Below are 13995 nucleotides of genomic sequence, written 5' to 3' on the forward strand. Positions count from 1 at the left end.
CCATCCACGATCTGGGTGGAGGCTGACGGTTGGCGCCTTGAAATCTGTGCCTCCAGTAGCCTCCATTGACGAACAATATCTCGCCAATGTGTTATGAGCATTTCAGTAATCCTGTTGGCAACGAGTATCTTGTCGATCCCGGAAGAAACATCACCATCAGCTCTCTGGACCAAGGTCGAAACCTGCCTAGTAGTTCTTTTCTTACTGGGTGGCGGCGTGATTGCGAATAGGACCAACCCACCCGCAGGGTCCGCTACCCTCATATTGTATTTCAAGATGCGATCTCCGACCAGAAAAGGTCCAAATATGGTACCAAGCGCGCTGTAGCCCATCAAGTCAGTGGTTGGCAATGGTCTCCCTCGGGTGTCTTCGTGGGCTGCGACCTCAGCCTGGCGGCCTATGAAACTCAAAAGCCCGAAGACTGAGCAAACAAGATCTCTCTGATAGCGCGACTGAATCGTGTCCAGAGCAAGCGCAATCAGACGGGCCCTCAGTCGGGTTTTCTTCGTTTTTGTAAGCTCTGGCTCGGCCTGCAGCTGGCTGAATATCGCCACCAGTGCATCAAACACTGGTAGAGATCCAAGAAGTCCTCCCGGAAGATCACCCAGAAATTTCTTGAAGGTGGCCGCGATATCATGAACTCCGAAGCCAATGTGTGCCGGTAGACTAGGATATCGTGTGGTGCTTGACACCTGATCCTCATCCCAGCTATCATGATAGTACTTGTAGAGGGCATTTACGATACGTGATGAGCCAGGGGCACGAAAAATGCCACGAGTATGAGCTACGAAAAGCCATCAGCGGAGTGACTTCAGATAATGTGCGGACTAGGGATCGCGAAACCTTGCTGAAGAAGTTCTTGTGCTGTTGCCCGGAGGCAAGTTGGCAATACCAAGGGTCGAGTCGCGAAGTCAGCGGGGAGGTAGAAAAGACTTCTGCCAGTCAGCTTGACCAATGAAGATAGATCATCCGTAGTCACTTGTGGCTTCTTCGTAGAGGACACAAAGTCCGCCAACATATCGCCAACGCTGCGATGACGTCTGATGTGTTGGGGTGTCGGCTTGGCGGTACCTGCTGCGGCAGATGCGGTCGCGAGGTTGGTTCCCAGCGCTCGTGATAGCCAGCCCCCTTTTCGGTGCGGCAGTGACGATATTCGAGTCGGCTACATCGTCAGTACAACAAAGTCTGCTTTGGCAGACATGCTACTTACATAGGTGGCCGGAAAATCCTCTGGCATAAGAGGCCGTACTCCATACTGCAGGGCTTGCAAGATCAGTCCTTGATGCTATCATTGAACACGGCTCACCGAATACAGTGCCCAAGACTATACGTGGTGATCGCTGCACTATACCTTTCGTGAAAGCCGGTTGTACTCATCCAAAAATATCTTGCGATCGTCAATGACATCCTGCTCCAATTCGAGACCGAGGTCACCGCTTGAGGAAGACCAGGTCTTCGTAGTCCGTTGTAGGACTTGCTGGTTTTTGCTGGCGAAGGGTAATCCGGTCAGTGAATTTTCGTGCAGAGTTTGTCGGCTGGTGCCCACAGCAAGCGAGTCTGTGATCGAGTCTCTGTATTGTTTCTCGGACCGCGATCGAGGAAAAGCATGAGTCATGGTGCGGTTCTCGGTGCTGGGAGCATCTTGCCCAGTTGTGGTGGACGAGGCGAGCCGGACATCGGCGTTTCCGTGGGCGTGCCGGTACATAGATGGGAGGCGGCGCTCTACTTGTGTATGAGAGACACCAGGATTCGGCTGCCTTTCACCTATCATTACGTGTAATTGCCGTTGTTACGGTGCGCGGGCCGTAGTGCTGAGTACCATAAGGTACTTTGCTGTGATCGACATTCGGGTGTGTTGTAGGAGTTGAAGATGCATAGTGCAAATGCTGCGATGAGTTGATGGCTTGAGGTCGCTCTTGTGTCATCCAGGTGCACTTAGACTAGAGACGCGCATTGAAAGGGAAGTCTCAATGATACGCACCTGCCGTGTCCAGGCAACTTCAAAACCTATCACATGACACTCACCAGACGAGCGCAAGGGACCGTGGCTCTCGACGACGAGAACAGCACCGAGTTGATGGCCGGCAGCTTCTGCAGACGCCACAAGCAGAAGCAGCGTCACTTTAGGAAAAGAGTCGTCACAGTTGAGCAGTGTGTTAGAACTATATAAATCATGTCAAATGGAGCCTGTAGGAACGAAGCAAGAATCTCTATATGACAGAAAGGGGCAAACGCCTTGTTATGCATTTGCCCATGCTCCCCTGTACTCCAGACGCCCTGCGATGCCAGCCAAAATCAGCCCGGGTTTTGCGCCAGGTAGCGACTGCGCGTCGATGTGCGCCAGCCGTTGGGACTGTAGTCCATGTCTTGAGTGCAATCATGACGCGGGAGGAAAGTAGCCACCCTCGTCGCCATGGAAGAGAACATATTTGAGAATGTCTGACAGGGATATAATCCCTTTGAGGTGCGATCCCTCATCAATAACAATGATCCGATGTACTCGTGACTGTCGGAGGGTTGTGAAGATAGAGTCGAGTCGATCATCCTCCTGACAGGTGTATATGCCAGGAAAATCGTCCGCACGCTTTGACAGTGCTTCCCCCACCGTAGACTTCAGCTCGTCGTAGTTGCCACCCTTGATGCAGGGGATCACGTCAACTGCCTCGAACACGTTGAGGACAACGTTATTCTTGTCAACAATTGGTACTGCCGAGATATTTCGGGTTACCATTAAATCGATGACGTCAAGAACAGAACTGTTCATGCTGGCGATTGAAAGATTCTTATATGTGCCAAGATTGATTTCGCGGACGGACTTCCTCAGCAGTGCAGTGTGCGGTTCAGTGTTGACGGCGATGAATTTGAGAATACGGTACTGGGTGATCACGCTCACGACAGTTTCCCGGCCTGTCTCGTCATCGGTGTCGACGAGCGGGATGCGGCGAGCGCGGCTTCGCAGCATGCGACTGCAGGCTTCGTACAGAGGTTTCGAGGGGTGGACGGAGACAGTCTCCAAAGGCAGCACCCCGATGGCTTTTTCGATATCTGAGCAGTTTTGTCATGGTCAGTACGGGATTACTCAACACGGCCGTCTGAAAACTCCAGCAAATGTATCATCCCCTTTCTGGGCATGCTCGAGTGCATTTGCGGGCCACATACCACGCAAGCTGCTCAACCGAAATTTCTCGACGTTGTCAATTTGCTCGGGGAATTGGCAGTAGTACTGGATCAGGTTTATGTAGTCGGTACTGGTGAGCAGTCCAGCGAATCTCGAATTCTGCGAGTCCCACAAGGGCGCCGACACGATGCCTATCACTCAGGATTAGTACAAGACCTTTGTGAACCCACGGACACCCGCAGGTATGTGATTTAACCGCACCATTTTGAGTCAAGATAGCAAGACTTTTCCTGATCAGAAGATCATTATCGAGGATAATTAGACGAAAGGAGAGAGGCAGAACGTCGTAACTCGTTCTGACACGAAGAAAATCGCGGACGCCTTTCTGCAATGATTATGAACGCTGTCAGTCCCCGTTCTTGGATCCTGATTGTGGTCTTGGCTGCGCAGAACAGATTGACAGGTCGCAGTCTTGGTGCGAGAAGCCTCGAACGATCTCCTCCACCTCTGCTGCCTGCCCGGTCGGTTGGACCACAAGAACTGGACACTCACAAGGCCTTGCATCTGCTCTTCGTCGATAGGACTCATTGGAGAGACGGCAATATGGTCGGACCGCTGTGGCGTTCCTCTTGGACGCAAATAGGAGGAAGGCTGGACGAAAGTCGGCTCTTGGGGAGGCGCAGAGCGAGTCGGTAATGAGGCGGTTGGATGTGGTGGTGGTAGCATAGCAGGGGCAGCGCCAGACATGGCCGACATTGCCGTCATGGCGGGGATGCCCTTGGGCACTTCTGGCGGAGCGGCAGGCGGTGCGCCCGGGCGTCCGACGGGAGGCTGATTAGGGTTCGGGGAGTCGTCCATGCCGTTCATCGTGGGCGATGGCCGTGGTGGGCAGCAGTGGTGGTGCGGTGCGGTGCGGTTACGGCCGGGTCCCCCGCGCGCAGGTCTTGGTCGGGCGCAGGTCAGCTGGACGGTCACTTGACTCCGAGTGGTTGCAACAAGACGAGAGAGGTTGGCTGACACGGTCTGGGGCTAGAACGACGGTGGTTCAAGAAGAACCCAGCCTCGAGTCGCTCACCACGCAGCGGCTCTAGCTGGTGGCCGCGGGGTCGCTTCGTGCGCGGCGCATGCCCGCCCGATGCTGTGGGGAAACCCCCACCCACCTTTGCCTGAGTAACCAACTGGTCTGAGGGGCTGTCTGCCAACTCAAAAGGACCTCTAGACTATTACGCTCAAAGTTCCAGAGCCTGTTGTTCAGACTATATCATTACGCCAGGGCACTGTAACATTCGTCAAGGGTTACGGTGGTGATCAAGTCCTGACCGGCAGCTTCTATTGTGCTGCCTGATGTTGTCTGATATCCGAAATGACACCTCAGGATTCCTGCAGGCGCTGGCGGTGGAGGCCGTCGAAAGCACGCCGCGCGATTTAGCTGAAAAGTGTGCTTGCCAGTACTTGTTCATGACGCTTTACGTCGTGGCCTGATCCCATGGGTTCAATCTTGCAGCAATGGAGCTACATGTATTGGGAGCCCCATTCGTCCTGAGAGCGGGTCATGAAGCAAACGACTGGACAGACACAACTGTGTAGGCCTGGGCTCTTTTGGCCGTCAAGTTCGATAGTACACCAAGTCGAGCACAAAGATGGGCATCTCAAGACGTTCAGAGTAAGCGTGCCTGGGCCAGTGAGCGTCAACATCAGCTGCGCGGAAAGGAACACCGATCTTCGTCCCTGGACCTTTCCATCTTCTACAAGACCGCCCCCGTCTCGCAGAAGGTGATGATACGATGAGACCTTTCGATTCCACCCACGAGATATCCCATCGATCTGTTGCAAACACGGCTTTAGAAGGAGCGGCATGAGAGTGTCGATCGCGGCAAAGAGTGGCAGTCATTGACGGGCACTCGTGCATGCGGACAAGGGTCGGAGGGTGTGCTTCAACGGGCGTCGAGACAGCTTTTCGTATCCGCATCGAGGAATGCTCGACGCCGTTCCAGACATATCATGCACGAAGGGTGTGAACTGAAAAGACACCTTCACGCGGGTGCCATACCCAGCGTTGACGAGTGATCGCCGAGTTCCGGGACGCCAGTCACCCTGCCATCAACGAACGTACAGGCCGCTGGCCCTAGAGCAACTGGAAGACCTACAGTGTGTTTGGTTGCTGGCGTCTGGGCAACCCTCGGCCAAGAGGGTGGGCAGAACTTTTCTGGCTTTAGGACAAGGCGTCAATAACCAGCGGGCAGTTGCTGGTGGAGCTCTGGCAAGCAAGCTCGGTCGACGTGCATGAAGTGAGGTCAGGTCCCCACGTAAACCATGGACTAAGGTGGTCCACCAGTGCTGATAACGTCGTCGAGAGATGGCCTGACAGCCTTGTCCAGGTGCCGTGATGTGTGATCAAGCACACTAGGTAGCAGTGTGTCGGCAATGCTGTGGCAGGGGTGCGCTTCTGGTGCTCGGGCTATTGCGACCAACCGCTAGGAACCATGATCGCAAGCAAAAACGACGGGCTTGAAGGCCTAGCAGGCAGCCACCAAGTAATAAACAAGCACGCCTTCACTGATATGGTCGAGGCGGACGTGAGAGCTGGGCACCATATCAACCGCATGATCAAGTACGAAACGTTTGAAGAATGACAAGTTGCATGCACCGCATCACCGTTTTGTAGGATCCTTGCCATGGCCGCGCAGACGACACGAGAGGAGCAGATCGAGTCGGGCAGGCAGGGATCCAGGGGCCGCACCTGGACAAGGTAAGCTGGATCAATGTGGTCATGGGAGGCGCAATCTGTTGGGCGAGGACGGGCAGACAGGTACCAGGAACTTGTCGCTTGCGAGATGAGACGGCCCACGCCAAAGTAGCCTGGACCCACCAGAGCACCCAGCACAGCAACGGCTCGTGCTTGCCCAAGCTGCAGGGCAGCCGCTCTCCACCCACATCGCCAGCTCCCGTAGCTCCAGTCCAAGTGCAGCCAGCAGCTGCCCCCGTCACCTGCACTCCGAGCCAAGGTAAACATCCGCCCACGCCACTGCCCTTGTCGTCGTCGTCGTCGTTGGCGTCGTCGTCACCGCAGCTTCATCCTCGCCTGCCCGACGCTCGTCCTCGGCTCGATCGTGCGCCTTTCGTCGTGCCATCCAGCCATCACTACGGCAAAGACATCCGCAGCCCCGTTAGCTCGCAAGCCCGCAGCTCGTGTGGTCTGCCTCGTCTCGTCACGGCCTCCTGCCGCATCTCCATTCATCGGTCGTCGACCGCGCAAGCAAGCCAGCCATCTCATCATTGTCCGCCTATTGCAGGAGACCTCGCCTTCACCTGTCACCCTATCCGACGACCCGACCGCTACTTGCCCCAGCCATAATCACCGCTGCTCAGCAGGAGCTATCTCGCCCTGATTTATCGGAATCTCGGGGGTTGTGCCTCGTCGCAAATCGCCGTACATCCATCCGATCGTCAAGAACACCTTTCGTCGGACTTGGATCTCTGACCGAAGAACCTTTTTCTCATTGCGACGGGCTCCCGTCGTTGTAAGGTTCTGGTTCCTGGGCCACTAGCCAAGTCTGACAATGGGTGTCTGCCAGTCATGTTGCGGAGGTATGATGATATCCACATTCCTACACGCGCTTTCTGGTCACCAGAAACTGGCAAAAGTCAATTTTTCATACTAACAAGGCCACAAACAGGCAAATCCCGCGATGGCCTCTACGAACCGGTCCTTGCCGATAGCGAGCGCGAGGCGGTCGCCGACCTCCTACAGTATCTCGAAAACGTACGCTCACAGTCCCGATATTCCTGCTTCATGGCTCGTGCTCACATACCAAATTTCCTATCGCTGACTGACATGTGACCAGCGAGGCGAGACCGACTTCTTCTCAGGCGAACCACTCCGGGCCCTGAGCACGCTTGTTTTCTCAGACAATATTGACCTTCAGCGAAGCGCCAGTTTGACCTTTGCAGAGATCACAGAGAGAGGTGAGCAAAGCATGACTGCAGGCCGGGCTCCATCCCTGTTTGCCTTTGCCATTCACCCCGGCTAACCAAGGTCTAGATGTTCGCGAGGTTGATCGCGACACTCTCGAGCCCATTCTTTTCCTACTCCAAAGCCCTGACATCGAGGTTCAGCGAGCCGCGAGCGCTGCATTGGGCAACCTTGCTGTGAACAGTATGTCGTCCCATGGTGATGAGGTTTCGTGTATTATTTCTGACCATCCATCCTCCCAGCTGAGAACAAAGTCCTGATCGTACAGCTTGGCGGCCTCACCCCACTGATCCGCCAGATGCTCTCGCCCAATGTCGAGGTGCAATGCAATGCGGTTGGCTGTATCACGAATCTGGCTACCCATGAGGAGAATAAAGCCAAAATTGCACGTTCAGGCGCTTTGGGCCCGCTTACGAGGCTGGCCAAATCCAGAGACATGCGTGTGCAGCGTAACGCAACAGGCGCCCTCCTGAACATGACACATTCAGGTAAGTAGTGAATACGGCAACCACTATACGCTACAGTGTCTAACAGCCCCTCAGATGAGAATCGCCAGCAGCTAGTTAATGCTGGAGCCATTCCCGTCCTCGTGCAACTTCTGTCATCCACGGACGTTGACGTCCAGTACTATTGCACAACAGCTCTCAGTAACATTGCTGTCGACGCGAGCAACAGACGGAAACTGGCTGCGACAGAGACAAAACTCGTCCAGTCTCTTGTTAATCTCATGGACTCGTCGTCGCCGAAAGTCCAGTGCCAAGCTGCTCTCGCTCTTCGTAATCTGGCCTCGGATGAGAAGTACCAGCTCGACATTGTGCGTGCGCAAGGCCTAAGCCCACTTCTGCGCCTGCTGCAATCTTCATACTTGCCCCTCATCCTATCGGCCGTTGCATGCATCCGCAACATCTCGATACACCCGATGAATGAGTCGCCCATCATAGAAGCCGGGTTCCTGCGACCTCTGGTGGACCTGCTTGGCACCACAGACAACGAGGAGATCCAGTGCCATGCTATTTCGACTCTACGGAATCTGGCGGCTAGCTCCGACCGGAACAAGGCCCTGGTGCTCGAGGCTGGCGCTGTACAGAAATGCAAGCAGCTTGTGCTCGATGTGCCGGTCACGGTCCAGTCTGAAATGACAGCAGCCATCGCAGTGCTCGCCCTGTCCGATGATCTGAAGGGGCACCTACTCAATCTGGGAGTCTTTGATGTCCTCATCCCCCTAACGCATTCCGAAAGCATCGAGGTGCAAGGTAACAGCGCTGCCGCGCTGGGGAACCTTTCTTCTAAAGGTAAGTCGGAGGTGGAATACATACGCATATGTACAGAAGCTGACGGCATCATGGTTACAGTGGGCGATTACGCGACTTTCACAGGAGCCTGGACGGCACCACACGGAGGCATTCACGGTTACCTGAGCCGCTTTTTGGCGAGTGGCGATGCGACATTCCAGCATATTGCCATCTGGACTTTGCTGCAGCTTCTCGAGTCAGAAGACAAGACCTTGATTGGACTGATCGGCAAGTCGGAGGATATCGTGGATATGATTAAGCAGATCGCCAATCGCCAGATTGATTCAGACAATGAACTTGAAGAGGACGACGAGGGCGAGGTCATCAATCTGGCCCAGCGGTGCCTGGAGCTCTTGGGACAGACGACCTCCAAAGCTCACATCGAGGGCTAAACAGCGATTGTCTTCACTACCACCCCACCGTCCCTGGTTCTTGGTGGTCAGTCTCTTGACACGTCTCACGTGTAGCATCCAAGCGTACCGCGCTTTGGCAGGGTGTTCAAGGCGTAACTTGCATTGACTTATATTTGAGGGAAAACAAGGGATCCTAGAGCGGCAGGAGGTCGCCTCTTTAGGTATGCACACAGAAGGCGCACTGTGTTGGAAGGCAATCCTTCACGTCTACCACACAGCGATTGGCTGCCTAGTGCTGCGCCCCGAATCTGGCGAGCTACCCCTTTCTATCACATCAATCATTTCTGCATGCACATCACAGCTTTTCTATGGCGCACAGATGCCGTCAACTCCGTGAGGTTCTGAGCGGGTGGTGTGCGCACTCTTTGTTTCCACTTGCTCACCTGCTTCGAGCAGATGGCTTCTTACACTCTGTAATTAGACGACTGGGTCGTGGGAGTTCAGATGGTCATCATTACTGTTACAATCTATTCATACATATACCCCTAGTACATGTGGCCATGCTGCGCGACTTTGGAAGTGGAATACATAGTGCTGACTGATCGGAAAAGAGAGAGGTCCCAATGCTTAACAACATCTGTGCATACGGAATAAGGGGGCAAACTGCGGTTTCACGGCTCAAAACCCGTTGGTTGGGCTCCTCAGACCGCCGCTGACCTTTGAGAACCAACCGGGCACCCACCAGCCGTCCATGGTGATCTTGTGGGTTACCTTGCCCTGAATGAGGCCCATGGAAATGGGCCCATAGTCCCTGCTGTCGCGGGACCAGTCGAGGTTGTCGCCGACCAGGAAAACGTGACCCTTGGGCACTTGGATCATATTGTCGCTGGCGCCGAGGTGATTTGGCGAGTTGAGGAGGACATAGTCGCCAGGCATGCCCATGATGCGTTTGACGGCGTAGCCACCATTTTCGACGGGGCGGACGAAGGTGACGCAGTCTCCGACAGCGACGTTCCTGCCGCGGCGGTACGACTTGTTGACGAGGATCCATTCGTCTGCGGTCGAGAAGGTGGGCAACATCGAAGGTCCGCTGCCCGGTCCCACGGTGAAGCCATAGGTCGTAATGAGATGTGTGAGGGCAAGCCACTGGCCAGCGATGATGGTCACGCGGATAGGGTGGCCAAGGAAGGCCATGCTGATCTTGGATTGCGCCTGCGGCGCTCTAGTAGTGATGCTATGTTTCCGGAGAGCCGCACGCCTGTAAATAGAGCATCGTGAATATATGCTTGCTATGTTGTGCTCTCTTCCTGAGCTTGTGGCTTGGGGAAGTGCGAAGTCGGTTCAGCTTTCAAGCTTCAAGCTTCCATGGTTGTTGTGGGCTGGTGCTCGAGACGGCCCCACATCGGTACCTGCATCATCGTCACGGGTCCCACTTTGACTCCCTCATCGCCAATCATTGCTCAGATGCCATAGAGCTTCCATTTTCTTCCTGTGCTTCCCCACGAACGGTCGTCGACAGCAACGACCCAGACCCCTCAACCTACATGATCCTCACGCACGCCACGACGGAATCTCTCGCCCGCTCTGTCTCAACATCATGTTGCCGTCCCAATGCCCCTTCTCACCCTCGCGGGCTCTCCAGCGAGTCTTCCTGGCGGGCCTCAGCTTACCCATCGGCACAGCAGCAACGAGACCTGCCAGTGTTGCTGCGCGAGCTGGCAGCACTCTTGCCGTGAGCTCCAGAGCGGTCTCGAAAACACGAGGAATACCACCAGCTCGACACACCAATGACACCGCACGACACAGCACGGCAGCCACCGGCCGTCGCGGCTACGCGAAGCTCGTCAGGACGCCCAAGCAAAAACAGAAGCCCCAGGTCTCCAATCACGACATTCCGTACCAGTGGATACGCATAAAGCAGGAGAACCGGGCCGGCGAGGAAGGCGACGTCCTCGGACCCCCCGAGCGCACGGACGACGTCCTGAGGAAGCTCGACATGTCGCGCATGTCCCTCGTCATGCTCGCCCCGCCACCACCGCCCCGGCCGGGCGAGCAGTCGGCGGCGATCTGCAAACTCGTCGACCTCGAGGAGGAGGCGCGCCGGGCCGCGGCGGAGCAGAAGGAGGCCCGGAAGGAAAAGGCCAACTCGAAGGAGCTCGAGTTCAACTGGGCCATTGCAAAAGGCGATATGGAAATGAAGCTCAACAGGCTGGCCGAGTTCTTGCGCAAGGGAATGCGCGTCGACGTCACGCTGGCCAAGAAGCGCGGGAGCCGCGCCGCTTCGGTGCAGGAGGCGGAGCAGCTCATGGCTAATATCAAGGAGGCCGTCGCGCAGGTGCCCCATGCCAAGGAGGTCAAGAAGCCCGACGGTCAGCCCGGCAGAGTAGTCCGGATGTCGTTTGAGGGGCCTGGCAAAAAGATTCGCGAACAGCTGGCTGCGGACGCTGCCGAGGCCGAGGCTAGAGCCCAGGAACGAGCGAAGGCAGAGGCAGAGGCAGTTCGGGGTTGAGACGGTCACTGTCGCTGTCTTGGGTTTCGGCATCGACCATCCCACAGGAATGCATACACTTAGTAGAAATAAGGTCCGGTATCGCACAGCTACTTAACGGGGTATGCTGGTTGTCCATAAGCGGTGACGGGAAGTGCACCTCCCGATTCAGCTAGAAGATTGTGTCACACCTAGCCAACAAGAGAGCGATATGTAGCCGTGCTCCCAGTAGCACCAGCCACTTCCACTCTGCATGCACATTCACATCATGTTGCGAGGCATCTCACGCCAGTCGATCTCAGGCAATGAGCTTGTATTATATAGTATAACCCCCAAATTTGCCAGTCTTTCTGGTCATGAAGAATAATATACCACTCCAGGCAAAGATATCCACTTCATACACCCCATTTAACCACCTTCTCCCCTTCGAGCTTCTCCATCCGGACCTCAATCTCTGTCTCGTCGCGCATCATGAAGACGACAGCAGCAATCAAGGACAGGGCGATGGCGCTCGTCGCGAAACCCGCAGCCACGCGCTCCCCCATCGTGATGGGGTCAAAGGTGACCAGCTTCTCCTCGTCACGCGCACCAGCATTCACATCGCCCACTGATGTGCCGCCAGTCAGCGCCGTCGCGGGCACAGCGGTGTCGGCCTTCTTGATGAGCGTGTACTGCAGCGCCGAGAGCGCGCTCATCTGCGGGCCGACGCCCACAAGCCCGTCAAACGACCCGGTCCAGGTGAACCCGCACGCCGTCCCAGGAGGTCCGCGGTACTGGGAGGCCGGGGGCGAGCCGGTACACTGCCTTGCCGCGGCGGCCGCGTTGGTCCGCAGGATGGGCATGAGGGTGTCGTAGGTAAAGGGCGCAAGCTGCATGGCCGCGCCGAACCAGCGCATCAGGTAGCCCCTGAAGCTCTGCTGGTCGTTGTTGCAGTTGCCAAACGTCTCGCAGGCGCGCTCGACGAGGATGCCAGTGTCCTTGTCGAAAAAGTGCTCCCGCGTGCGGCTGATCAGGCCCTCGATGCGCGTCTGCCACGTCGCCTTGGCCGAGCCATTGGTGTAGTCGTACAGGGCAGCCGCGCCGTGCAGGTAGATACCTGCGTTGTATGTCCACTGGGCCTTGTCGTGCGTGGCGCACTCGTCAACGATGCCCGCGCCATCAAACACATTGTACTCGGAGTCGATCAGCTCGTGACCCTCGAGCCACGTCCACACCTTGCCTGCCCAGTCCGCGTACGTCTGGTTGCCCGTGTACCGCGCGAGCCTTGAGGCAATGTTGAAGAAGCACCCGTTCGAGATGGTGTTCTTGTACTCGAACCCGGCGTTGAATTGGAAGATCTGCCAACGCAGCCCGCCATCGCAATGCTCCTCGTCCCAGCGGTCGACGTACTCGTTGAACACGGCCTGCGCGAGCGCAAGCCACTGCGGCTGGTCTGGCGGCGGGTTGGGAAAGTTGTTCTCGGCTGCCGACATGGCCGCCATGGCCCAGAAACCTTGATCATCGTTGCCCAGCGTGCGCGTCTGGTTCGTCGGCATGTAGTCGCGGTCGTCGCCGACTTGGTGCAGTAGTGCCTGTGTTGTCATTGCATTGTACGAGTCGTCGCCCGTGTGAAACCAGTAGTCTACCAACGTGCCGAACATGGCGCCAGCCTCCCACCCTGTATGGTCAAGTCAGTTTGCTGCATGTCAAAGCTTATGGTCCATGATGATACGGCATGGGAACATACAGAAGTAGGGATCTGGCAGGTTGCCAGGTGTATCACCCGTGTTGTTTCCTGTATAGAACCGCGCCAGGCCGAAGGCAACAGTACTCGCGGCAGCTTTTATGGACTCTGCATGGCACAATTAGCATGCTGGGCAAATGAGGTGCGGAACTTTTCTTGAAGGCTGAGAGGTAGCATACCGTCACTGTCAAAGTTGACTTGTATGGCACCAACGCTGCTGGCCAGCAGACCGAGGCTGAAAACTGGTGAAGAGAACTTCATTGTGAAGGAGAAAGAAAGTCGAAAAAAAAAGAAGAAGAAAAGAAGCCGAAGAGGGACGAAAAATGAAGCCCCAAGGGGAATCGATTAAGAATAAAGAGCGCTGTTCGTGTCCAGCACAAGAAGATACACCTGTGAGCTTTCTGGCTCTGGTACTTCGTAGAGATTCACAGACGTATGTGCGTTATTGGCGACCTCAGCATCGTCCGACTAGACCCCTCTGTTCGTGGCGTTCTGAACTCGTTTGGCGGATTACCGTGACCGGAAGATGGTAACAAAAAATATCACGGAATGAATGGATCGCCAGGATCGGTGCTGAAAATTTGTCGCTGCCGTGAAAACCCGCTGTGAGAATACCGCCTGGGCTTTGTCGAAAGAATGTTGAGACCGCTACAAAAGGAATGTCGCCAGGACTGGAATCGTCAAAATATTGATGCCCGCCGGGAGCTGTGGTTGGAGAATCGAAGAGGAAAACGAAAGAAGATGGAGAAACACGCGAGGCCGTCCCTTGTTCCACCTACGAACAAACACACGATGCTTGACAGGTGGTGAATGTTGAAGAAGGAAAGAACAGACCAGGAACGGCAAGGGGACCGAGCAGCCTAGTCTCGTAGGTTAATGCTCCACGCTCACAAATGGGCATGGCAGTGGGCTCTCCTGAGCATGGGTCAGGATCGGCCTGGCTAGGAGCATGGTCGCCTGTCCTGATTCCAGGCCGGTGGCTGCATGCATGAAGGCCGGGTCAGCCCATGGCGCTGCTCTGGGACTGGCAGCAGCCGACAAGACGGAC

At 55.8% G+C, this 13995-nt stretch overlaps 5 protein-coding genes across 5 annotated transcripts; 2 read left to right on the top strand and 3 right to left on the bottom strand.

The window, feature by feature from the left end:
- Window positions 1-2122: 2122 nt before the first annotated feature.
- Window positions 2123-3706, bottom strand: B0I36DRAFT_407695 (uncharacterized protein; the record flags this gene model as incomplete). Its single annotated transcript, XM_046161850.1, has 4 exons — window positions 2123-3045; window positions 3160-3309; window positions 3380-3503; window positions 3671-3706. The coding sequence occupies 4 exons, from the start codon at window positions 3704-3706 to the stop codon at window positions 2378-2380; spliced, it is 978 nt and encodes a 325-aa protein (XP_046013916.1). The 3' UTR covers window positions 2123-2377.
- Window positions 3707-6678: 2972 nt separating this feature from the next.
- Window positions 6679-8775, top strand: B0I36DRAFT_373534 (vacuolar protein 8; the record flags this gene model as incomplete). The annotated part of the gene is made up of 7 exons (XM_046160204.1): window positions 6679-6706; window positions 6796-6881; window positions 6964-7084; window positions 7161-7274; window positions 7334-7579; window positions 7634-8383; window positions 8444-8775. 7 exons carry the CDS (start codon window positions 6679-6681, stop codon window positions 8773-8775), a joined length of 1677 nt encoding a protein of 558 aa, XP_046013917.1.
- A 496-nt stretch (window positions 8776-9271) lies between these two features.
- Window positions 9272-10117, bottom strand: B0I36DRAFT_320749 (peptidase S24/S26A/S26B/S26C). Its single transcript, XM_046153590.1, has one exon. It carries the CDS (start codon window positions 9928-9930, stop codon window positions 9415-9417), a length of 516 nt encoding a protein of 171 aa, XP_046013918.1. The 5' UTR covers window positions 9931-10117; the 3' UTR covers window positions 9272-9414.
- Window positions 10118-10238: 121 nt separating this feature from the next.
- B0I36DRAFT_320750 (uncharacterized protein) lies at window positions 10239-11519 on the top strand. The gene has a single exon (XM_046153591.1). It carries the CDS (start codon window positions 10334-10336, stop codon window positions 11243-11245), a length of 912 nt encoding a protein of 303 aa, XP_046013919.1. The 5' UTR covers window positions 10239-10333; the 3' UTR covers window positions 11246-11519.
- On the bottom strand, window positions 11433-13514 carry B0I36DRAFT_104824 (glycoside hydrolase family 76 protein). Its single transcript, XM_046147770.1, has 3 exons — window positions 13127-13514; window positions 12951-13055; window positions 11433-12881 (listed from the first exon to the last, which is right to left on the bottom strand). Exons 1-3 carry the CDS (start codon window positions 13206-13208, stop codon window positions 11620-11622), a joined length of 1449 nt encoding a protein of 482 aa, XP_046013920.1. The 5' UTR covers window positions 13209-13514; the 3' UTR covers window positions 11433-11619.
- Window positions 13515-13995: the final 481 nt, after the last annotated feature.

The sequence above is a fragment of the Microdochium trichocladiopsis genome, assembly GCF_020744255.1.
Source record: "Microdochium trichocladiopsis strain MPI-CAGE-CH-0230 chromosome Unknown B0I36scaffold_4, whole genome shotgun sequence".
Taxonomy (NCBI): domain Eukaryota; kingdom Fungi; phylum Ascomycota; class Sordariomycetes; order Xylariales; family Microdochiaceae; genus Microdochium; species Microdochium trichocladiopsis.